The sequence below is a fragment of the Phymastichus coffea genome, unplaced genomic scaffold (assembly GCF_024137745.1).
Source record: "Phymastichus coffea isolate CEN01 unplaced genomic scaffold, Cenicafe_Pcof_1.1 PCOF00192, whole genome shotgun sequence".
In the NCBI taxonomy this organism is placed as follows: Eukaryota; Metazoa; Arthropoda; class Insecta; order Hymenoptera; family Eulophidae; genus Phymastichus; species Phymastichus coffea.
In genome coordinates this window covers 25,030-50,172 of record NW_026707003.1, presented here as the reverse complement: position 1 = coordinate 50,172, position 25,143 = coordinate 25,030, and the positions used below count along the sequence as shown (strand labels likewise).

Below are 25,143 nucleotides of genomic sequence, written 5' to 3'. Positions count from 1 at the left end.
ACGCTCGATTATACGCCAGAAGAAACATCGACTTGGAGTCGGTTAAGTCGTTTGCCCATCTCGCCAGTTACCAGAAGTCGAGCTAAAGGACTACCCCGACGACACTCGTAAATTCGAGCTTCATCCGAAGGAATCGCCGGGGCCAGGTCATCCGATAAGCTTCACCGCGCACAAGGATCCAGTAAAGGAGACTTGGCTGAAGGAAATCCGTCTTCACGCAAGCGATGTCGTAGCTCTTGCGGAACACGCGGCCGACGATTTGCAACTCACCGAGGACAAGGTATCATCACCCGCGGAGGCGCTACCACCAGCTGGAGATATGTCACGCCGATATTCGTCGAGTCGCTTCAGCGCCTCGTCCAACGTCATCGAAGGTTCGTACGCGAGTGAAACTTTGCTTAATCGACGCACTTCGTTTGTTTTATCAGGCGACTTTTTTTTTTGGACGGTCGCCAACTTTACTATTGCATCAGAATAATAAGCTGTTACAATATTACGAGTTCATATTCCTTGTGGTTGAGTAACGATCAAACAATAGTTAAACGTTGCTATATTTTTGCAGAGTCTTCGTTCACGAGCATGTCGAGCAGCCGAATGTCGACGGAAGTTTCGTCTTCCTATGCGGCAAGCTCAACAACAAACATTCAACAAAGTGGTGGTTCGGTTATCGAAACCTCGAGCTCGTATCAGCAGACTGCAGTGGCTGGCGGTAATACAACTGCTAGGCTCGGTTTAACAACAAATGCAGCTGGTAAACCTGAATTCGAGAAGACGATCGAAGGATGTCAAGTTGAACGTAAGTTTACGACTATAATTCGATGATTTATTTGGTTTTTGCTGTTAAATAAATTTAAGGAACCCCCGTTTCGAAACGGTACCTGGTTAATTCATCAACGAAAATTTCACGTTTGTCTCATTCAATAAAAGCAATAAAGTAGTTGATGATGAACGATGAATAATAATGAATTGGTGTTCAGACTGTAAAAATTACATTTCTCCTTGTTCTAGAATCTCGAGCAAAATTGGCTATGTTACACGTCATAGGTAAAGTCAACTCGATAGCGTGGTGTATATATTTCATCGTTTATTTAACTAAATTTTTTTTCTTCTACTTATATTTTTCAAACTAGGCATCGTTTTATTTTCATTTTCGGCTGTTTTTTTTTCTCTATCTCTTTTTCTAATTCACTTTTTTTTACTTTAGTGGCTTCATTGTTTACAAAAAAAAAATGATCGATTGAACGCTTATACACACAACTGTGCTTCAGTGTTCACCAATTTAAGACGCTTACTTTTGAATGCTAATTTTTGAAAAAGATTATTTTATTTTCCTATGTAACAAGTTTCAGTAATGTATCTAAATTCTACACTCACACAACCACCCACATCTATTCAAATTCACACTCACATTGAATGCTCCATAAATTGACGCATATCTTTTTGTATTGTATTTATGTGACTAGTATTAAGATATATACTATAAAGGAGCTGAAAGACTAAAATATATGTATATATTATTTTTATTGATGTACGCTAAAATCGTTTGTAGCAGAATAAATTAATCATACTTTCTAGGTATATATCATGCTATCCTGACGAGCAGTATCAATGTTTAATACTTCTGAGAGCTCCCATAGCTTTCATTACCTCTCTTTTCGAAGCACAAAAAAATTCATGACTTTCAGAAGAATTAAATATAATGTGATTCATACTTCATGTCATCTTCGCTTATATTATTTTTTAACATAAGCTTTGTCTATAATTTGATCAAGCCACTCGTTATAAATACCCATACATTCACTTTCCGAATGATGATTGACAGCTGGAGAGTGCGCAACATTCGAGTGTACGATGAAATCATCTGACATTTTACCCAAGATGGTTTGGCTGAAAGATAACAAACCCATGGACGACAAACTGGCTGATCGCGTCAAGACAACTATCGACGGTACCAATTACAAATTGCAAATCGAGAACGTTTTGGAATCCGATTCTGGCATCTACACTGCACGCGCGAGTAACGGCGATGCCCAAGCTACCTGCACTGCACAACTTGTTGTCCAAGAGCGTAAGCTTTTACTTGTAGATATCAAATAAGTAGCGTCTGTAATGTGTGTTTTTTCTCTATACTTCATAGTAACTGTTGAAGAAAAGAAAGTCAGAGCAGAGGCCAATTCGCCAATCTTCCTAGTCCGTTTAAAAGACACGGAACTTCTAGAAAACACCTACCTACGCTTCATGATCAAAGTTAAAGGCGATCCGAACCCTGATCTCAAATTGTGAGTTCCGCAATATCATAACCATTACTTCTCCTTTTTCTTGGATTCGATTCAACTTCCAAAAAATTCTAGAAATAGGAACCTCTCTCTGTTCGATAAAAATTTGTTTTGACAAAATTTCAAGTCTTATTTTCGGATAGTTGCCCATTAGTCAGACCGCTAATTGCATTCAATTAATCATAAAACGTGCTATTTGCAGCTTCAAAGACGATGTCCTCATCGACTCGAAGAACGAGCGCATCAAGATCATCAAGGATAAGGCGGACAAGGGTTTCTACGAGATCGTCATTCCGGACGTGCAGAACCAAGACGCCGGCAAGTACAGCTGCACGGCACAAAATCGCTTTGGCGAGACGAGTTGCGAAGCCACGGTTACCGTGACCGACGAGAAACTCATCTTCACTGGCCTACCGGAGGGTCTGCTTGAGCCTGGCACTGAGCCGAAGTTCATGTGGACACGCGACGGCGTCCCGTTCGATCCCGAGGAACGTTTCAAAGTTCTGTTCAAGGACAGCGAAGACACACTTGCCCTTGTATTCCAGCACGTTAAACCCGAAGATGCTGGATTGTACACTTGCGTGGCTCAGACGAGCACTGGTAACATTAGTTGCAGCGCTGAACTCACCGTACAGGGTACCGTTAATCAGTTGATGAAAGAACCACAGAAGCCTGCACTGCAATCTGAAGCTAAGACTTCAGAAGTTAGCGCTGGCGGTTCAGCTATGCTCGATCTCCAGGTTAAAGGATTCCCGAAGCCAAATATCACATGGACCAAAGATGGTCAGGAGATTATCGCCGGTGGCCGAATAAAGTACCTTTGGGAGGACGAAGAATCCTTGTCTCTTGTCATTAAGAACGTGACGATCGAGGATGCTGGTATATACAAGATACGCGCGAGAAACGAACTCGGTGAAGATAACACTCAAATCGAGCTTATAGTTAAATCCGCACCAAAAATTACCAAACGTATGAGTAACGTTTCTGTCAAGCACGAGGAGACCATCAAGATGTCTGTACAGATTCAAGCCTCACCCGGGCCAGAAGTCAAATGGTACAAAGATAACAAGCTCATTGAGGAATCCGACAGAATTGCGGTCTCCAAGGAAGCTGACAATATGTATTCGATCACAGTCAAAGATGCGAGACATGAAGATGCAGGTTCATACTCAGTGGTGGCTAAGAATGAGGTCAATGAGACATCGCAATTCTGGGATTTGTCCGTCAAATTTCCACCGAAAATTACCAAGAAACTTGGCGACTCTAAACTAATTGAAGAAGGTGACAACTTAACATTGTTCATCGAAGCTGAATCGAACTTACCGCCTACAGTTACATGGATGAAAGACGAGGAGGTGATCAAAATCAGTGATAAAATCAAAATTGAGGAAGATGGTAACAAGTATACTTTGCAAGTCTCTAATCTCGTTGACACTGACACTGCAAACTACAAAGTTATAATTGAAAATCAAGATGGAAAACGTTCTGATCAGTGTAAAATTCAGGTAAACTTATTAATTGTTCTTTTCGAATTGGATATTTTTAACTGACCAAGATTTTGGTTCGTAGGTGCGCTCTGCTCCATTATTCAGGAAGGGGCTTGAAGAAACAGTCACCAAAGAGGGTGATAAAGATATTGTGCTATCTGTAGAAATTGAGAGCTTTTCCAAACCAGAGGTGGAATGGTATTTCAAAGGTTCTCAGATCACCGAAGCCAAAAAAGAATTTACCATGAGCGAAGAAGGTAATACGTATAAGCTTATCATCAAATCAGCGAAAACGGAAGTAGCTGGAATTTACACATGTAAAGCCAAAAATGAGGTTGGCACTAGCAAATCTGCTGCTCCTCTGGTAGTCCATTTCAAACCTAAACTTGTGAAGAAGTTAGCTGATCAGAAAGTTAAAGAAGGCGACACTCTACAACTCTCAGTACAAGTATCTTCTGTGCCGGATCCTGTCATTAAATGGTTCAAAGACGGACAAGAAGTTTCTGCTGATGCAAGAATTAAAATCACGAGAGATAGTCAAAGATTGGAAAATTACGATCTGACGGTGACTTTATTAAAGGGTAGCGATGGCGGTGTGTATGAGATGCGAGCGACTAACGATCTTGGATTTGTCAGCAGTAAGAGCAAGATTATTGTTCTTAGTAAGTACTTTTTATCATTGTTTTTATTATAATGATTTCAATATAAAAGGACCCCAGATTTATCGACTAGCAGAGTTAAATTATTCAGTGAGTATTTTCGAGTTGAACCCTTTGTCTTCATGTCAAGTCTTAACAAATATTTAAATGTATCCTTCCATATCTTTTTCGACCTTCCAATATCAATGACTAATTTTAATAGAATAGTGAATAATTTTATAACGTAATTATTGTGCTTAGCCAAATCTGAAGAAATGGTAGAAGACAAGGAACAAGTTGCTAAAGTTGAAGAGATAAAAGAGCAGACACAAAAAGCTGAAGAAGCTGAACCCGAAGGTTTGCATTCTTATATTTTCATACTCCACTGACACACTGTAAATACGCCTCGTAATAATTTTTTCGAATAATTTTTTTCAAAGCTCATTAACTTGAGAACCTCGAAGAATAAAAAAATTATAGCTTTGCATGATAAATTTAAAACTTACGGAACAAGTCGTATATATGCACAGGTATTAAGAATTGAGATACTTCGATTTGAAGTTGTGTCTAAGCGCTTTTTTTGAATTAATGCCTAAAGTTACCAATATGTCGTAAAATAAACGATTTCTCTAATGGAATTCTCAACGGAATATTCACATTGATAAACGTAACTAAACCATATAAAATTCATGTAGACTCGTGCAATTAAGTTCCCTATAATTTCCTTGCGCAAAAAACGAATACTATATCGGAATACTAAGTTGTAAGCTTAGCTTCTATCTCCCATTTAGCTTTAAAGCTTTATAGATGTAGTTGTAGAAAACGAAAAAATCTGTGATGCACATAGGTCGTGTCAAAGTGGAGAAACAGAAAGTCGAAGTTGTTAAAGGTCCGCATGGAGAAACTATCACGATTTCTGTGAAATCAACCACGGAGCATGAGTCCACGTTATCAGGTATCGTTGTACAAACACCGTACACTTACATAATGTTACTTACAACTTACAATTCAAAATAATTTCAAGAAGATAAAGCATTTTTCATCTGTTTATTGATTTTGTTAGTAATAAAATTACTTAATAAACTATGTATACAACATAATACTGAACAAGCATAAAAACGTTCCCAGATGCTATATTGCAAACAAAATCATGACTGCCATTTATGATGCTTATTAATTAAAATTATGATGTACGTCCTCAGTTTGGCAAAATTTAACAATAATGAAATATACCAACATTGCTATTAATCATAAGATTTAGTGAAGTTGTACACTATTTGAAAAAAAATGTAAATGTTAACGAAAATAATTCTAGAGTGTACAATCGAGCATAATTGTAAGCTTGACTAACACGTGCAACTGCTTCTATTAGCGACTACCGCCAACAACTTGCGCATGCTCTGCTACGCTTCAAATCTCACCGACAAATCGGTCGCTGACAATAGGACGAGCTTTCGCAGGTCCTGATGAGAGACACTCGATTAGCAAGATGACTTCAACGAAGGTGGAATGTCAAGAAATGACCAGCGAGATCAACGGTCCACAGGTGGAAGAAATTGCCTCTTACAGCTATACACTCCAAGAAGAAGAGAATTCGTTGCGAGGACAAAATGGAATAGTCGAGGAATATTATTCTGAGAGTGAGGACGGAAGAAATAATGGTAGAAGCGACATTCTGAAAGTGAACAGGGGCGTGTCAATCGTATCGGTATCGGACGATGATAATACGAGTGGTAAGGGTATCTCACGAGATGTGAGTTGCGACGATGTGCGCACTAATTTTGAATATTCGGAAGAGTATACCATTGTCAATGGTGGTACTGAAGAACGTCCGAGATATGTTATAGAGGAAAGTTCTACCAAGCGCGCACTTTACACGCAAACGATAATCGAAGAACAATCGATTGATGGATCTGCATCGGTCTCTAGACGCGAGTCGACTGCAAGTTCAGTAGGTAACGTTAAAAAAGAAAAAGCCGAAAAGCGAGAATCCATTACTTCGGACATAAAGTTCGTTAAAGAAATGTCCGAATGTTCGATCCAGCAAAATGCGAAACTGGAAGAAAGCGCATATAAACGGCAAACTTCTGAAAGACGACAAAGTATCTTAGCTCAGGAGAGTTTTGCCGAGAATCAAGAGTTATCATTTCCTGATAAGCAAAAGGCTAAATCTCTCTCGAGGCAAAGCTCACAATTTAAAAGACTTGATTCTACAGAAAGTCAAAAAGTACGTGAAAAAACTCTTTCGCGAAACAATTCAATGAGAGGCTCTATTGACGAAGGAAGATTATCCAGGCAGAATTCTAAGATTGAGAGACTTGAATCCGTAGAAAATCACAAAGTTGAAGAAAAAACGCTCACGCGACAGACATCCAAGAGAGGATCTATCGAGGAAGGTTTGTCTAGGCAGAGCTCTAGAACCGAGAAACTAAATTCTACTGAGAATCAAAAGCCTCGAGAAAAAACTCTATCGCGAGAAAATTCTATTAAAGGAACTAAATTGATTGATGAAGAGGAAGATGATGAAGATATGAAGAAATTATTCGACCGTATTAAACGACAACGATCAGTACTTGACGAAATTTTGGAGCAGAAAGAAAGACGAACATCTCTCGTTGAAGAGAAAGCAAAAGATGAAATTGACGGCTACAAATCAGCTCCAAAAATTATTAAACCATTGCACAGCAAAACCGTACAACAAGGTGAAACAATTAAGTTGGTTGTGCAAATAGAAGCAATACCTACTCCTGAAATTACGTGGTTAAAAAATAATCGATTCATCAGAGAATCTTCTCGAGTTTACTCCTCACAGGAAGATGATATTACTTATTCGCTTACGATTGATAATGCAAGACATCAAGACGCAGGTACTTACTCAGTGGTGGCCAAGAACAAGACAGACGAAATAACACAGTCTTGCGATGTGGAAGTTAAGTATCCACCAGTAATTATAAAGAAACTTGATGAATGCAAATTAATTGAAGAAGGCGATTATTTGAATTTATATGTCAGAGTTGAATCGGAAACTCCGGCTGAGGTTACTTGGATGAAAGATGAGGAGGTGGTAAAGTATCATGATAGGATTAAGATTGACGATATTGGTATGAAACACTCCTTGCAAATATCTAACGTTGTCGAGAATGATAGTGCTATTTACAAGATCATTATTGTAAATCAGGATGGAAAATGTTCGGATGAATGTACTGTTCAAGTGAAAAAAAAACTAGAACATAATGACTTAAGTAGTAGACGAAAATCATCTATTTCAAAGTCTGCGCCAAAGATCCTTAAGTCTTTGAGTGACGTTACTGTACAGCGCGGAGATACTATTAAAATGTTAGTACAAATTCAAGCAACACCCGCTCCAGAAATCAAATGGCTTAAAGATAATAAATCAGTTAGAGAATCTGACCGGGTATCTATATCTAAAGATACTGAAGATCACTATACGATCATTATCAAAGAAGCTAGACCTGAAGATTCAGCTACTTACTCTGTGATAGCTAAAAATGAAGTGGGTGAGACATCACGATCGTGCGATGTGTCGGTCAAATGTCCGCCAAGAATCATCAAGAAACTCGGCGAATATAGCGTCCAGGAAGAGGGTGACAGTTTGACGTTAAATATCGAAGTTGAGTCAGAACAAACAGTAAAGGTTATCTGGATGAAAGATAACGAGGTAATTAAAATAGACATGCGGGTCGAAATCGAGGTAGATGGTAACAAACATTCCTTGAAAATCGCAGATCTTGTTAAAACTGATACTGGTACTTACAATGTTGAAGTTAAAAATCAAGATGGAATAGCTGTAGACGATTGTAAGGTTCAGGTGATAAAGAAACCAATAAACGAAGGTCAATCCAAATCTACCCTAAAAATCAGTAATTCTCTCAGTGACGTGACTGTTCAACGAGGAGAATCCATAGAAATACCTGTACAAATTGAAGGATCACCTGTTGCTGAAGTCAAATGGTACAAAGACGATAAACCTATAAGAGAATCCGATCGAGTATCGATTTCCAAAGATACTGACAATACCTACTCGATTATCATCAAAGACGTGAAATCCGAGGATACAGCTAGATATACAGTGGTAGCTAAAAACGAAGTCAATGAGGCTTCTCAGTCTTGCGATGTAACCGTTAAATGTCCACCAATAATAATTAAAAAACTTGGCGAGTCAAAGGTTCTGGATGAGGATGACACCTTGACGTTGTACGTAGAGGCTGTATCAGAATCTCCACTAACGGCCACCTGGATGAAGGATGAGGAGACAATTAAAATTGACAAGCGAATTGAAATCGAGATTAATGGTATTATGCATTCTTTGCAAATCTCAGGCCTTGTTAAAACTGACACGGCTATTTATAGTGTTGAACTTGAAAATGAGGACGGTAAATGCTCGGATAAATGTGCTGTCAAAGTATTAAAGAAAGAAAAAAGTGAAGATAAGGAACTTAAAAGAAAGTTATCTCTTTCTAAATCTGCACCAAAGATTAATAAAGGTATTAGCAATATATCTATACAGCAAGGAGAGATAATCAAAATACCTGTAGAAATCCAAGCAACACCTGCTCCAGAAGTTCAGTGGCTCAAGAATAATGTACCTCTAAAAGAATCTGATCGAATCTTAATCTCAAAAGACGTTGATAATATATACTCGATCACGATCGAAGATACACAACTTGAAGATGCAGGTACATATACGGTAACAGCAAAGAATGACATCGGCCAGACTTCGCAATCGGCAGATTTGACAGTAAAATGTCCTCCTAAGATTACGAAAAAACTTGGAGAACATAGATTAATAGCTGAAAATGATAGTTTAACATTATATATTGAAGCTGAGTCCCATTATCCATTAACAGTCAACTGGATAAAGGATGAGGAAATACTAAAGACTGATAAGAGAACTAAGATCGAGGCTGATGGTAATAAATATTCTTTACAAATTAGGAAACTTGTTATGGCTGATACAGCTACTTACAAAGTCACAATTGCAAATCAAGATGGAAAATGTTCTGATGAATGTAGAGTTCAGATAGCTAAAAAGCAATCAAGTGAAGATAAACCTGCTAGGCGGAAAACGTCAGTTGTTAAAATCGCACCCAAAATCATTCAAGATATGATGTGTGGTATTTCCGTACTTTCAGGAGAGATGATTAAAATGTCTGTACAAATTCAAGGAACACCAGAACCAGAAGTAATGTGGTTGAAGGACAACAAGCCTATCAAAGAATCTGATGGAATTGCCTTTATGAAGGATGCTGATTTAATATATTCAATCACGGTCAAAGATGCAAGTCTCGAAGATGCAGGCACTTATTCAGTAGTAGTTAAAAACGAAGTTGACCAGATAATACAATCTGCGAATGTTTGCGTGAGATATCCACCAAAAATTACTAAAAAACTTGGTGAACCAAGATTAATTGAGGAAGGTGACTGTTTAGTATTATATATTGAAGCTGAATCGCACTATCCACTCATGGTTTCCTGGACGAAGAACGATGAAGTTATCAAAATCAGTGATAGGGTTATAACAGAAAATGATGGTAATAAATATTCCTTACAAATATCTGATCTTAAAGAGAATGATTCGGCTTCTTACAAAGTTCAAATAGAAAATCAGGATGGCAAATGTTCTGATGAATGTGGAGTTAAAGTAATCAAAAAGCAAGTAAGCGAAGATAAACTAGTGAGGCGAAGATCGTCTGTATCCAAAACAGCGCCGAAAATTACTAAAAGTATGGGTGATGTTTCTGTACTTCCGGGAGAGGTAATCAATATGTCTGTACAAATTCAAGGATCACCAGCTCTAGAAGTTATATGGTTTAAAGACAATCAACCTGTTAAAGAATCATATAAAATAATTTGTACGAAAGGTGATGACAATATGTACTTGATTACAATCAAAGATGCAAGCCTAGAGGACGCGGGTACGTACTCAGTAGTGGCTAAGAATGAAGTAGGTCAAGTAGCGCAATCGGTAGATGTATTTGTCAGATATCCGCCAAGAATCACTAAAGGATTAGGTGGGCCCAAATTGATCGAAGAGGGTGATAGTTTAGTACTTTATATTGAAGTTGAGGCTTACTCTCCATTGGCAGTTACTTGGATGAGAGAAGATGAAATAATCCAGGCCGACAACAGAACTAAAACAGAAGCAGATGGTAATAAATATTCATTACAGATATCTAAACTTCTCAAGAATGATTCTGCTTCTTATAAAGTTAAAATTGAAAATCAAGATGGAAAATATTCCGACGAATGCCGAGTTGAAGTTCTGGCGAAGCAAGTAAGCGAAGATAAAAGTCAAAGGCGAAAATCGTCGATTTCAAAGATCGCACCAAAGATTACTAAAGATCTAAGTGACGTTTCTGTACTTCCCGGAAAAACGGTAATATTGTCAGTTCAAATTCACGGAATACCCGCTCCAGAAGTAATGTGGTTCAAAGACAACCAGCCTGTTAAAGAATCCGGTAGAATCACTTATAATAAGGATGACGCTAATACATACTCAATTTCAATCAAAGATGGTTGCCTTGAAGATGCTGGTACGTATACAGTAGTGGCTAAAAATGAAATCGGTCAGGTAGCGCAATCTGCTGGTGTCTCCGTCAGGTATCCACCAAGAATCATCAGAAAACTCGGCGATTCAAGAGTAATCGAAGAAGGTGATATTTTGACATTATCTATTGAAGCTGAATCATACTATTCTCTGACGGTTATCTGGATGAAAGATGGGGAGATAATTCACCCAAATGATAGAATTAAAATTGAAGCAGACGGTGATAAATATTCTTTAAAAATATTTAATCTTATCAAGAATGACTCTGCTTCTTACACAGTAGAAATTGCAAATCAAGACGGTAAATGTTCTGATGAATGTGTTATTCATGTAATAAAAAATCAACCAAGTGAAGATATTGATGTTAGACGAAAATCGTCTATTTCACAGGCTGGACCAAAAATCATTAAAAATATGAGTGATATTTCCATTCCTCGTAGAGCAACGATTAAATTATCTGTGCAAGTTCAAGCATCACCAACTTCTGAAGTAATGTGGTTTAAAGATAACAAACCTATCAAAGAGTCCAGTAGAATTATTTGTTTAAAGGATGATGATAATATGTACTCGATTGTAGTCAACGATGCTAAAATGGAAGACGAAGGTACATATTCAGTGGTAGTTAAGAATGAAGTTGCTGAGGTATCGCAGTCTGCAGAAGTCACAGTGAGATATCCGCCAAGAATTACGAAGAAACTTGGCGAGTATCATTCGATAGAGGAGCGTGAACAGTTAATATTGTACATTGAGGTTGAATCTTATTCTCCATTGACAGTCACTTGGATGAAGGATGGAAAAACTTTAAACGTAGATGAAAGAATCAAGATTGAAAAAGATGGTAATAGATATTCTTTGCAAATTTCTAAAATGATGAAGGATGACGCGGCTACTTATCAAGTTGAAATAAAAAATCGCGATGGAAGCGATTCTGATAAGTGCATAGTTGAGGTAACGAAGAAGCATGACTTACAAAAATTAATGAAAAATCAAGAAAATGTAGACAGTATAAAATATCAAACGTCGACACACAACGAGAAATCAGATAAACAAGAGATCGAAAATGGAGGTAATCATTTACACACAATATCCATTAATTTACACTCTATTTTATTATCTTTACAAGAGTTCGTTCATTGAAACATCAAAAAACAAATGTACATTTTCAATAGCACATTGTTTTATCACTCTCGTCACTTTTATGTGTATGTGTTGCTAGTAATTTACTGTTGTGTATCACGCATTTGTGTTATAATTGCACCTTCACCGCATTTGTCATAAACAAATGTTTACATGCATGCGCTTTGCCAGCACGAAAACACTAGAGTCAGTACGTCCTCTACGAGGTGCGTCATATTTCAGATGAGTATATCCTACAAACGTATGTATGTTCGAAATATTTTATAGAGAATTTTGCCGCTTAGTCTTCTTTTCTGCAGTATTATATTTATTTTTAAGATATGTATTCTATAATCTGATATTAATTTTTTGTTTTAATGCAGCATCTCCTGAAATAATCAGCTCAACGCTCGAGGATCGCGACATCTTCGCAACACAAAGTACATCATTCGAAGTGAAAGCAACTGGTTTACCACGACCAGAAGCTAAATGGTTCAAAGATGGTGAACCACTAAAAACGTCCAAACGCATTCAGTATGCAAATGTCAGTGAAACCTTCACACTTAATGTCACGAAAGCTCTTGAAGAAGATTCTGGCCTATACACCGTCGTATTTACGAATAAGTTGGGTGAAAAATCGGTTGAAGGTTTCTTGACCGTCGAACCCGTTGATGAATTACGTAGACCTAAACTTAACGAACCACTTACCGATGCCGATGTAGATGAAGGTAAAACTGGTACTTTCAAGGCTGTTATTACTGGTGATCCAATTCCAGAAGCTATTTGGTAAGCAAATTTCACTTAAAAGCTTGACATCTGTACTCGAAATATATGAACTTTATGAAAAAATAATGTGAAAATAAAATTTACAGGTCATTAAATGGTGAAATAATTGACCTTGATGATGGAAGACACACGGCAAAAGTTACTCATAAGGTTATTGAAGATTCTCTGAAACAATGCACTTATACCCTTGAGATTACTCAAACTAATCCTGGAGATCGTGGTAATTACATGCTGCAAGTGATGAATGAATACGGCGAATGTTCAACAAATGTAAGAATATTTTTAAATATTAAAATAAATTTTTGTTAATTTTACACGCACCTTACTTTTCATTTTACATTAAAGGCCGATTTGGAATTGCGCATTATCCCAATCATCGAGGAATTCAAGAATCTAATGGCACCAGTTGGCGAGAATGTCACTTGGGAAGCTACAATCAAAGCAAATCCCAGACCTACTATCAAATGGTATTGTGATGGTCGCGATGTTACCTTAGATGAGCGTTTCACTACGGAGGATGAGTATAAAAAGAAGACGTATAAACTCAAAATCAAAGGTGTTGAGATTCCCGACGCTGGGTGTTATAAAATCGTTGCGACTAACGATATGGGAGAGGCATCTGAGGAAGCTTTGTTAAAGCCTTTCAGTGAGTATAGTAAATTCTTTCAATTTCATTTTGTAATATGTAACTAATACATTTTTGCTTTCGTCGATTTAGCTGAGCCGCCAGTCTTCACAAAGGAACTACCAAATTATGAGTCCGTGCGCGATCAAAACAACTACGAAGGCGAAGTGCGTGTAACAGGATATCCTCGTCCCACGATCACCTGGATGAAGAACGGAATAGAAATCTTTGACGACATGAGGAATACGATTCAAGTAACCGTTGACGGACCAGAAACTATTAGCAAGTACACCATCGAACGTTTCTGTGATAAGGATGCTGGAAATTATTCTTGTCAAGCGACCAATATGGCTGGTACGATTCACTGTGTATCTGAATTATCATTGACGAGGTTTCCGCCCAAATTCTTCACAACACTACCTCCGTCACTGGATCTTGACCAAGGCGAGCCTCTCGAGTTGTTCGCTAAATGCGATGGCAGTCCTATACCTAAAGTTTCATGGTACAAGGATGGTGAACTTATTAAGCCAGATGATCATTTGAAGATTGAAACTTTACCAGATGGTACTATGAGGTTATTCATTGACCGTGTAAAACCGACAGATTCCGGAGCATACAAGGTTGTGGCGTCTAATACTGGTGGTGATAACCCGTCTCAATGTGCTGTTGCAGTTAGACGTGAGTTCTGTTTTAATATTAAAAAGGCAATGTAGTAAGAATATCTTATAAATCGTGAAAATGATATTTCAGCTGAAGCAAAGGAACCATACTTTTCCAAGTCTCTCGATGACGTAAAAGCCAAAGTCGGTGATCTACTGAAATTAGAAGCTCGAGTAGTAGCTTTTCCCAATCCAACAGTTCAGTGGCTCAAAGACGGCAGACCGCTTTATCCATCAAAGGATAATTACTTCATTAACGAGCCCAATGGTCTCATCGGTTTGACTATTGAGAAATTAAAACTAGAAGACGCTGGTACTTACTCACTTGTCGTTTCCAACGACATAGGCGAGATTACTGGTATATCTGAAGTTATAGTCGAAGAAATCGAAAAACCACCTACTTTCGTCGGCACGCTTCATCCCATGAGCGTTGTCGAAGGATTTCCAGCAAAGATGGAGGTTAAGGCTATTGGAAAGCCAGCGCCTTTATTAAAATGGACTCACAATGGAGTAGAGGTTAATTAATAATGGGTCTTATTATTTTTTAATTATAGTAAATTTGTTCAAAACTAAACATGTTTATTTTTCTTAGATTATTCCAGATGGTCAGCACATAAAAATCGTAGACCAACCTGACGGTAGTCAAGCTCTGGTAATCGACAAAGTCGGACCAGCTGATGCAGGAGAATACGAAGTGATAGCTAGCAGTGATCAAGGTGAACAATCGTGTAAAGCACCACTTGAACTCATCGGTAAGACCCGTGCTAATGAGCCAGAGGAAGGTCCCAAACTTCTCTCGCCATTCCATCCCATTAGCGTTGAAGAAGGAGAACCTCTCATCCTCGAAGCCCTATTCACTGGCAACCCTCTGCCTGATATTACGTGGACGAAAGATAACAAGCCATTGGAATTGTCCAATCGTGTCCTTGCAAGTTGCGATGGTCGTAAGGTCAAACTTGAGATTAACCCGAGTATTAGCAAAGATACTGGACACTACGCTTGTGAATTACGTAATCCACATGGAGTCATTAAAGGTGGAGCTCCGGTCACAGTTCGGAAAGTCTTCCAAGCACCGTCGTTCATTCAACATTTCAGTGATTTGCAGCAGATGATTGGCCACAGCGCCAAGTTCCCTGCAAGAGTTAGTGGTATTCCACAACCAGAAATCACCTGGTACTTTGACGATCAACCGATTGTAGCTGACAATGATAAATACAAAATCAAGCGCGATGGAGAATCTGTATGTTTATATGTAAAAGATTGTTGTCTTGCCGATACTGGGCGGTATAAATGCCGTGCTTCTAATAGAGAAGGCAAAGCTGATTGCGAAGCTAATCTGTCTGTCGTTAAAGAACTGTAAGAATTATTAATTCTTTACAAAAAAAGAACCTGAAGAGTTTTACAAACATTTTATGGTAACGATTTGTTTAATTAGGGATAAGATACAAAAGGTAGAAGCACCGTCTTTCCTGAAGAGGGTTAATGATTGCGAAGTGTACAAGGGCATGACTGCTAAATTCACAGCTTGCGTTACTGGATTCCCCGAGCCTGAGTTTGAGTGGTATCGTGACAATACTAAACTCTGGCCTACTGATCGTATTCTTATTGAGAACGAAGGTTCTGGTCTGTTAAGATTGTCTATTTACCACGCTGATGAGGATGATGTTGGCAAATATGCTTTACGCATTTGGAATCCGCATGGTGAAGCTAAATCTACCGGTGACATGATCTTCGAAAGTAAGTTTACACTTAAAATGAATTAGTCAATTATCCACGAGGAAAATTACGATAACTTTATGTGTCCATTTACAGCCCTGGAACCAAAGAAGAAGCGTTTGGTCGATCAGTACGCCGAATTTGATAAATACCGTAAATCAGGTGTACCTTTACCTCTTGCCGATCGTCCAATCATCAGTCGCATGATGGATCGTCATCTCACACTTTCCTGGAAACCATCCATTCCAACGATCCCTCGTGTACCCGTCACCTACCAAGTTGAAATGTGTGAGCTACCCGATGGCGACTGGTTCAGCGCTCGCAGTGGGATTCGTGGCTGTGTCTGTGACATTCGTAATCTCATACCCTTCCGTGACTATCGTTTTCGTGTACGTGTTGAGAACAAATACGGAATCAGCGAACCTTCGGCATACGCTCAGACTTATAGATCGAAATTGGAACCTGATCCACCCAAGTTTTACCCATACTTACCTCCGGGTATTGACTTCAGACCTGAGACAAGCCCGTACTTTCCGAAGGATTTTGATATCGAAAGACCACCACACGATAATTATGCTCAGGCGCCGAGGTTCTTAAGACAAGAGCACGACACACAATATGGCGTCAAGAATCAAAACTCAAAACTCTTTTGGTTCGTCTATGGGTATCCCAAGCCAAAGATGACTTACTACTTCAATGGGCAATTGATTGAACCTGGCGGTCGTTACGATTATACCTATACGAGGAATGGACAAGCTACATTATTTATCAATAAAATGCTTGAGCGTGATGTTGGTGAATACGAAGCTGTCGCCACAAACGAACACGGCGTGGCAAGACAACGCGTGCAACTTGAAATCGCCGAATATCCGACATTCATCACTCGGCCTGACGAGACTCATACGATGATACGCAAATGTGCTAAATTCGAGTGTAGAGTTACCGGAGTACCATATCCAGAGCTCAAATGGTATAAAGATTGGAAACCTCTTGCACCTTCAACTCGTATCAAGGTAATTTCTCAATTAAAATTTCTTTCAAAATACAATAAAATGTTAACGATTGTAATTTTATTTCAATTGTAGATGCAATTCGTTGAGCCAGACATCTCAATTCTTATAATTGAAGATGTAATCTTGAAAGACGAAGGTCTTTACTCGCTATCCGCGCGTAATGTCGCAGGATCAGCCTCAAGCTCGGCTATGCTACATGTGGTCGAGTGCGAAGCTGACTGGCGCTACAAAAATTACACCATTAAAGCTGACGTGAAGCCAAAATCTAAACCCATGGCTGAGGATTACGATCTTGGCGATGAACTCGGACGTGGCACTCAGGGTATTACTTATCACGCGGCTGAGAGAAATACTGGTAGGAATTACGCTGCCAAGCAAATGTACGGTGGTTCCGAATACAGGAATTTAATGTACAACGAGCTTGATGCGATGAATAACTTGAACCATCGTAAGCTTATCAGATTGCACGATTCGTACGAGACGGACAGAACATTTACTCTCATCACCGAACTGTATCCTTTTAAATTTCAAAATAATATTTAACTTTAATTAGGCATCAAAATAAACGTGCTTCCATAACTCAAAAACTTAAATAGTGCTGGAGGTGGTGAACTTGTAGATAATCTTACAAGACATCCATTCTACACGGAGAGCGACATCGCTGGTTATATCAGGCAATTGCTTTTGGGTCTGAATTACATGCATGACAATGGTTGGGCTCACTGTGGTCTAACGGTATTACATGCTCATTCTTACAACTATTTATCAACTAAATGGACTGTTACACATTTTTCTACTATTTTCCTTTTATAGCTCAGTGACTTGTTAATTTCACATCCCAACGGCGACGACTTGAAGATTGCCGACTTCGGCTTAGCGCGTCGCATCATTCGTAACAAGCTCATGACCCTCACGTACGGTATGCCAGAATTCGTACCACCAGAAGTAACCAACGGCGAGGGTATCGACTATGGCATGGACATGTGGAGCACAGGTATTATCACTTACATCCTGCTATCTGGTATTTCTCCGTTCCGCGGGGTGAACGACCGTGAGACTCTCACCAAAATCAAGGAGGGCAAATGGAATTTCGACGAAGATCGTTGGAGTTACATTTCTGATGAAGCCAAGGACTTCATCAGAAACCTTCTATCGTATCAAACCGAGAGACGTATGGATGCTCAAACTGCACTTCGTCATCCTTGGCTGAATTTGTACGCGGATAAACCACCGAGTGATTTATACAAGATACCCTCAGAGTATCTCAAAAACTACTACGTCTACTACAGAGACTGGTACAAGAACGCATCGTGTCGTACGTGGTACCGTAAACGCAAATTAGAAAGCGCTTTCGAGCACCCTTCGAAGATGGTTTACCCACCAGGACACAGGTTTACGCCTGAGAGGAGTCCCGAGAGACAATACGTTATACCTCCACTCACGAAAAAAGCGCCACCACCACCGAAACCATGGGAGAGCCGCGTGCCCTCGAGGGAACCCATTGATACGGAAATAGGACTTATTAAGAACGAGAGCCAGTAAGTTTAAGATGAAAGGTTGTTCATTTCGACAACGCATGGTCGATAATTCATTAATTTTTCTGCTCAGTTATCAAAATGGTCCCGACACATATCTTCTGCAACTTCGAGATACCGATTTCCCAGTTCGGCTGCGTGAATACATGAAAGTAGCGTACAATCGTGGAACCGGCTTCCCGCGTCAATTCTCAGACGATGCTTACGATTGGAGGGTAAGTTGCGGTTCGTTCATAGTTGCATATACCTGAGTTATTTCGTAGCGTGGCATTGCGTACACCAGGATAAGTGATCATAATGTACGGAATATACAAGAGCAACTTGGGAAGTTCGTGCGCTGTCCTTCGCTTTCGTATCTATGACATCCGATGGTCATTAGGTTCTTTAGAACTCTAGTGCTTTGCGTACTTACTACGATAGCACTACGCCTGGTTTTCAACGCTTGTTTGAGAGTTCTAAAGCGTTGAACTACCCACGAGTGGTTTATGTATATAGTCCAGATGGCAAAAAAAACTTAGCTCGAATAAAATCATAAATTTTTTTTAGTACTTATAAATATACATGATCGTGGTCTCGTAGTTTAGCATTCAGGAGTTCGAGCAAGCCTACTTCTGTACATCGCAATCACTCATCCTAGTATACGCTATGCCACGTTACAAAACAACGCGAGTATGTTCTACTGTTAGCGAATCGTTAATTTATCAACTCTTGCGAAAAGAGCCACAATAATCTTGAAACACTGCGAGCAGACACCAGTTATTCGTGAACGGCGACGTTTCACGGATGTGATGGACGAGGAGATCGACGACGAGCGAAGAGCGCGCATCAATCAGTACGGTAACGTGGACACGGGAACCCTACGAAGATTGAAACACGAATTAGGCACGCGATTGGATACATATACAGAAATGGAAGCGATGATGGAGGCGAAGAAAGAGGGTCAAATGCCGTTCATGCGCGAGAAGCCACATCCGAAGGCAATCCAGGACGGCGAACCAGCACAAGTCAGTTGTCTGGCAGTCGGTGATCCCCAACCAATCGTCCAGTGGTTCAAGAACGACTGCGTTGTGCAGGAGAGCAATCGCGTCAAGATTGCGCAAGACGCCGACGGGCGCTCGATTCTGAGTATGAATCCAGCGCGGGAACACGACGCTGGCGTTTACAAAGTGGTAGCGCGCAATAAGAATGGCCAAACTGTAGCAAGGGCTCGACTGGTTTGCGCGACGATACCCTGCTCGCCTGACTCCCCCGAAATTACCGACGCGTCAGACTCCGAAATCCTTCTGCGTTGGAAGCAACCCCGCTACGACGGCAATTCGCCGGTGATCTGCTACAGTTTGCAGTACCGCCAAGGCGACGGTATCGAGTGGGTTGAGGTGGCCGGCAACATAGACCACGAGTTCTTCCTCGTGCACGATCTCAAGCCCAACACCAGCTACAACTTCAGACTAGCGGCGCGTAATCGCATCGGTTGGAGTGAGCACGGCGTGCCCACAAAATTGACCAAAACGAGAGCCAAACAAGAGGAAGTTCCCAAGGTGCAGATCACGCGAGCGATGAAACACTTGCAGCAGTTGACCGAATCGGGACGAGAGGTGCCGATTGAGGAACCAAGGCTAACCCTCGATTACTCGCGGGAATTGATGCCCATGGATTGGGATCGCGAGACTCGCATCTCCGAACGGTACAGTTTTGTATCGGAGTTGCACAAAGGACGCTTCTCGCTCGTGGCTAAGGGCATCGAAAAGTCCCAGGAACGCATCGTCGTGGCCAAGATTTTCGAAGTTAGACCCGACACGGAGCAAAAGGTGCCTAACACGTTATCGTAGAAAAAAACAAAAACAAAATTAAAAAACAAAATCTATTACAAAAATGACGCGACTTTACAGGTCGAAGAGGAGTTCGAGGCGCTCCGTTCGCTTTGCCACGAGCGCATCGCTCTGCTGGAGGCAGCCTTCTGGCCACGAGGCTCTCCAGTAGCAGCCCTCGTCCTTGAGAAACTACAAGGTGCTGACGTGCTGACCTACCTAGCCAGTCGTCACGAGTATACGGAACAGTGCGTCGCCAGCATCGTCAACCAGGTGCTTGACGCTCTGCAATACCTGCACTGGCGCGGCTACTGTCACCTTGACATCCAGCCGGACAACGTGGTGATGGCGTCGGTACGAGCGACTCAGATCAAACTCGTCGACTACGGCTCGACGCGTCGCGTGTCGCGGATCGGCACTCAGGTGCCGATGACCGGGCATCCTGAGTACGCCTCCCCCGAGGTGCTCAACTCGGAGCCTGCTTATCCGCAGTCGGACATCTGGCAGCTAGGTGTGCTCACGTACGTGTTGCTGTCGGGTGTCTCGCCGTTCAGAGGTGCCGACGTTAACGAGACTCGTCAGAACATCACGTTCGTTAGGTATCGTTTTGAGTATTTGTATAAGGAGCTTACTCAAGAGGCTACGCGATTTCTAATGCTGGTCTTCAAACGATCGCCTAGGTAATTATACATTTTTTATTTTCACTTTACACGGGAAAACTTTTTTCTGTTTGAGTAGACGCAAAATGTCGCTTATAACTGAGATTTTGTTTTCACGATTAGTTTACTTAAATTTACAATCAGTCGCAGTCGTCTCGATGATTTCTTATGTAGTTTCATTCTTAACAACTTGAAAAGTTGCTCGAGTCTTGTAGTTCATAGAGCCCACATCAATTTAGACAACTTACTGCAGTCTTATTGATAAGTTTAGCTGAAGCTGTGCATGAATAGGAATAACGGTTGATCATTTATTCGATAAATTTGCAGCAAACGACCTACGGCAGAAGAGTGCCTGGAGCACAGGTGGTTTTCGGCGAACGACTACATGCAAAAGAAGCGCGAGCGCTCGGTGTTTCTTGGCAATCGTCTAAAGGAATACAGCGAGGAGTACCATGAAGAGAAGCGCAAACAAGCGATCCAGGGCGATAAACTGAGCGAAGCTTTCGGTAACCAGCGACAACTCGCACGATCCACTAGTATACAGGACGAACTGCTCACAACATTCTGAAGAGCAAGATCAACCTCGAAAACAAAAATAATAAGCCCGCGTTTTTTTCTTATTCTATGGATACTCTATTGTATTTAATTATTTATTATTAAAACTCGCGATGACAAAGTATCTAGTCAGCGTTGCGCGTTGCCGAAAAAAACCAAAACAGGATTAAATGTATAAGTGCGACACAAAGCGTTACGTTGTCTCGTTGATAACTGGTTAATGTATCTTGTTATTTGTTACCATTTGTGATTCTTCTTTTTTGACGACTGTTGAATTTGAAGATTATATAAGAAGGTTCCGGCTGTTTATTTTTTTCTCCGATTATACGTTTTCTTTCTCCTTTGGATTTAGATTTGATGCCCTGAAAATCGGCCACGATGTATTCTTATTTTTAGAAAGAAGTGCGTAATCTTTTATGTTCTTTACTATTATTTGGTCAGCAGAAGATGTATTAATAAAATAAAATGATAAGTCTGGTATTTATTTTTTCTCTCTATAGTTACCTCATATTATGAAAAATAATTGTTATGTATTTTGATTTGTAAGATGAATAAGTTCACTTGATTTGTCATTATTAAATAATTGTATTTATTTACAAATCAATAATTTCTTAATCACAATTCTTAATTTTACGTTAAGGAAAAGCTTGTGCTTTAATGGCTTGCAAGCACATAAAAATAAAAAGATACATTCAGAGCAGTACACTAACAAGGAACAAATAAAGAACATGATTTAATTAAGTTAATTAGAAAGACTGTAGGTACAATCTACTTTTTCATAAATTAGAAGCGCAAATCAAAATGTTTTTTTCTCAATGTGTACACATATCTGTCGGAAAAGTTCTCTGCATCACTATGCAGCTACTCAAAAATTTTAATTTTAGGAATTCAGTTTTTTGGCATTGCAGTAATCTTACTTTCAATCATCTTTTTGCATACTGCAGTATATATTCTTTTACTTTAATATAAAATAATTCTTTATCCTTGGAGAACATATCAGCTGCTTCTTTATTTAGAGGATCATCAAAATTTAATAAGTCCTGTAATCATATCTTAAAGCATTAAATGGAATTAATTGGACATATGAAAATATTTAATACTTACACTAAAGAGAGAACATAGACCCCAAACAATATCTTTCAGTTTACGTGTAGGTGCCCATCCCATTCCATCAATACTACTTTGTCTCAGAATTGATAAACAAACTTGTCCATCTTCATTTATATTAGGATGCCATAGTTTTGTCAAACATTTGACTGTAGGTGGCTAAAATGAAAAAAATTTAAGAATAATTGCTACAAAGACTTTGATGTGTTCAGCTATAAATTTATAATATGTACAATTATATTATAATCCTCTGGCACAGTGATTAGGAAATGAAAGTACCCTCCACTCCAATAACCTTCATCTGGCACAATAAGTAAATCAAACTCATGCAAACAATGTGGATCATTAAAGGTAACTTTACAATTACTAGGAAGATTTTGTTCCATTTCTTGTGCCTAAAAAAAGTAATGAGATTAGTAGTTAGAAATAAGATATCAATACAATAAACTAATAATAAATCAATGCAATATTTTAAATTTTACTTCTTTTATAAGTAGTTTATCTCTTATTGAAATTCTTTTTCCAGGAATTTCATCAGATTTGTTACTCAACACATCTGAATTTTTCTTCAATTTTCCTCTAAGTGTAATCATTTTGAACTATTAGGTGTGCACTGTTAACCTTTACATAACATAAGCTGTAATCAAGAAAAACGATTTATTTTTATCAAGGGAAAAAACTTTTGTTTACAAAAATATCAAAATTAACCTAAAAAAAATGTATTTGAAAAAAAGTATAACAGTTGTTTTTACCCATTAATTAGTTTATCAACATTATTTAGTTGTTCTTTACTTTACTTTATACTTTATAAGAGTATTCTATCACTTTTGCTTAAAACGCTTTAATTTAATAGAGTTTTTCTCGTGAAATAACATGGTTTAAGATAAAATTTGTTGGCAGTATTTCACGTCTATCTTTACCTGCAGTATTAAAGGCTAAGGCAAAGCAGTCGTTATCTGTCAATGGTTTCCTTTGCAATGCTTAGTTGGCTTTATCACAGTTTAAATCTAAATTTTATGAATAAATATTATATTTTTACTCTAGATGTGAATTCTTACTTTTTGTATCCGTTAATAAACATGTTAATCACAAAAGTAACTGCCTTTTTTTAAACAAGACCGCCTACACTTTTGCAATTGCACATGCGTCACAGCACGTGACATCATGATTGCCAACATTTCAATATCTAATACTAATTCCAGAATGCTCCCAAAATGTTCATATAGGTTATGTTATATCAACAGAAGTAACACTTTAACACGTCAACAAACGTTTCATTTTCTATTCAACGTATAACAATTAACCACACTCAACTTAGTAAAGTAAAAATAATTTCATTAAGATATAAATTGTTAATTTATTTCATTTGTGTAATGGATATTTTTAAAAGTAAAGTGAATGTTGTTATTGCAGATGATAACTGACGTGCAGCTAGCAATTTTCTCGAACATCTTGGGAGTAACTCTCTTCTTTTTGGTTTTCCTTTATCATTACATCAATGCCAATTACTCAAGATGAGAAAAAAAGACATGTTGTCTATTTAACCATCAATAAATTATAATATACTCTAATAAAGTATGTAAGCTCCTACAATAAAAGATTTTTAATTTTCATTTAATATAACTTTTCATTTCTATTAACATACGTTATTCTCAGTATTTTTCCAGACAATTTAATAATTATATTAAAGTTATTATTCAATTTTACATTGAACTTGTTTTCTGTTCTATAAAGATTTCTGTCCTTTGTCAGTAAATTAGAAAACATTCATAGCTCAAATTTAAGTGGTATGATTAGAACAATAATTTTCGTGAACATCTAAACATCATTAATAATAAATTAAATAATGTTATTAGGAAAATAAAATAATTTATACCAATTTGTCGGAAAAATTTTGATAAATATTGTAATAAGGTACACTGTCCTGCCATAAAACGAAGCGTTGACGCGGCTCCTTCGGCGGACCTAATACAAATTACATTTTAGTCGAAATAAAAACGTACTTTACAAATCGATACCAGATAATTTTTCTCTTAACTAATAAAGCAATATTTCGCGCTTCTGAATCAAAGTAATCAAGCAACAAATATTACTTTAATCAGAAATGAGAAATCAAATTTTTCCACCGTACAGATTATAGACTAACGACACTTCGCCTATTACCACATGAGTGTCGGTCGGTTTCTCAGGTACATGTGTGAGTCACACAAATGGAATATTCTGTTAATTTCCCTAGTCTGTGATCAGACTATTCTTGATACAAGTTTCATTTGAGCAGTGAGCATAGAACTTATTTCAAGTGAATTGTTAAATTTCATGAAACTATCGTGATATTATCTGCAATTAATGAAAATCCTCACAAAATTCTTACTCAGAACTTGCAATTTATTTTTCTGACAGAATTGAAAACCTTTTGTTGAGCAATATTTTATTTTGAACCTTACTGATTGACTTCTTTCTCTCGAAAAAAAAACTCAAACTCCTATATAACACAGTTTGTATGTGATTTTTACTCCATTAAAAATATTTCAACTCTTAAATTGCATAATGAGATATTCTTCTAGACCTGAAAAAAAATGTTATTTTAACCACAAC

At 38.6% G+C, this 25,143-nt stretch overlaps 2 protein-coding genes and 1 long non-coding RNA gene across 6 annotated transcripts in view; 2 read left to right on the top strand and 1 right to left on the bottom strand.

The window, feature by feature from the left end:
* Positions 1–21,913, top strand: part of LOC131673710 (obscurin) — a 35,299-nt gene extending 13,386 nt beyond the window's left edge. Inside the window, exons 11-35 of the mRNA XM_058951934.1 lie at positions 68–374; positions 563–796; positions 1,009–1,044; positions 1,823–2,068; positions 2,138–2,279; positions 2,479–3,781; positions 3,846–4,425; positions 4,663–4,758; positions 5,249–5,356; positions 5,862–7,010; positions 12,466–12,871; positions 12,958–13,141; positions 13,217–13,517; positions 13,590–14,174; positions 14,247–14,671; positions 14,748–15,511; positions 15,591–15,892; positions 15,968–16,884; positions 16,957–17,396; positions 17,481–17,619; positions 17,698–18,422; positions 18,493–18,634; positions 19,169–20,227; positions 20,309–20,907; positions 21,214–21,913. Of these exons, the coding sequence (XP_058807917.1) occupies positions 68–374; positions 563–796; positions 1,009–1,044; positions 1,823–2,068; positions 2,138–2,279; positions 2,479–3,781; positions 3,846–4,425; positions 4,663–4,758; positions 5,249–5,356; positions 5,862–7,010; positions 12,466–12,871; positions 12,958–13,141; positions 13,217–13,517; positions 13,590–14,174; positions 14,247–14,671; positions 14,748–15,511; positions 15,591–15,892; positions 15,968–16,884; positions 16,957–17,396; positions 17,481–17,619; positions 17,698–18,422; positions 18,493–18,634; positions 19,169–20,227; positions 20,309–20,907; positions 21,214–21,454 (11,430 nt within the window). The 3' untranslated portion in view covers positions 21,455–21,913. The remainder of the gene's footprint in view (positions 1–67; positions 375–562; positions 797–1,008; positions 1,045–1,822; positions 2,069–2,137; positions 2,280–2,478; positions 3,782–3,845; positions 4,426–4,662; positions 4,759–5,248; positions 5,357–5,861; positions 7,011–12,465; positions 12,872–12,957; positions 13,142–13,216; positions 13,518–13,589; positions 14,175–14,246; positions 14,672–14,747; positions 15,512–15,590; positions 15,893–15,967; positions 16,885–16,956; positions 17,397–17,480; positions 17,620–17,697; positions 18,423–18,492; positions 18,635–19,168; positions 20,228–20,308; positions 20,908–21,213) is intronic.
* A 110-nt stretch (positions 21,914–22,023) lies between these two features.
* LOC131673713 (NEDD8-conjugating enzyme UBE2F-like) lies at positions 22,024–24,694 on the bottom strand. 4 transcript variants are annotated; one of them, XM_058951943.1, is made up of 6 exons: positions 24,587–24,694; positions 24,425–24,513; positions 23,031–23,185; positions 22,782–22,943; positions 22,546–22,707; positions 22,024–22,481 (listed from the first exon to the last, which is right to left on the bottom strand). In XM_058951943.1, exons 3-6 carry the CDS (start codon positions 23,139–23,141, stop codon positions 22,365–22,367), a joined length of 552 nt encoding a protein of 183 aa, XP_058807926.1. In that variant the 5' UTR covers positions 23,142–23,185; positions 24,425–24,513; positions 24,587–24,694; the 3' UTR covers positions 22,024–22,364. The 4 variants fall into 4 exon arrangements, with proteins under 4 accessions (XP_058807926.1, XP_058807927.1, XP_058807925.1 ...); XM_058951944.1 differs by lacking the exons at positions 24,425–24,513; positions 24,587–24,694 and adding an exon at positions 23,607–23,627; XM_058951942.1 differs by lacking the exons at positions 24,425–24,513; positions 24,587–24,694 and adding an exon at positions 23,469–23,606.
* Positions 23,653–24,161, top strand: LOC131673716 (uncharacterized). The gene is made up of 2 exons (XR_009302738.1): positions 23,653–23,870; positions 23,962–24,161. It is a non-coding gene; the product is annotated as an uncharacterized LOC131673716 (long non-coding RNA).
* Positions 24,695–25,143: the final 449 nt, after the last annotated feature.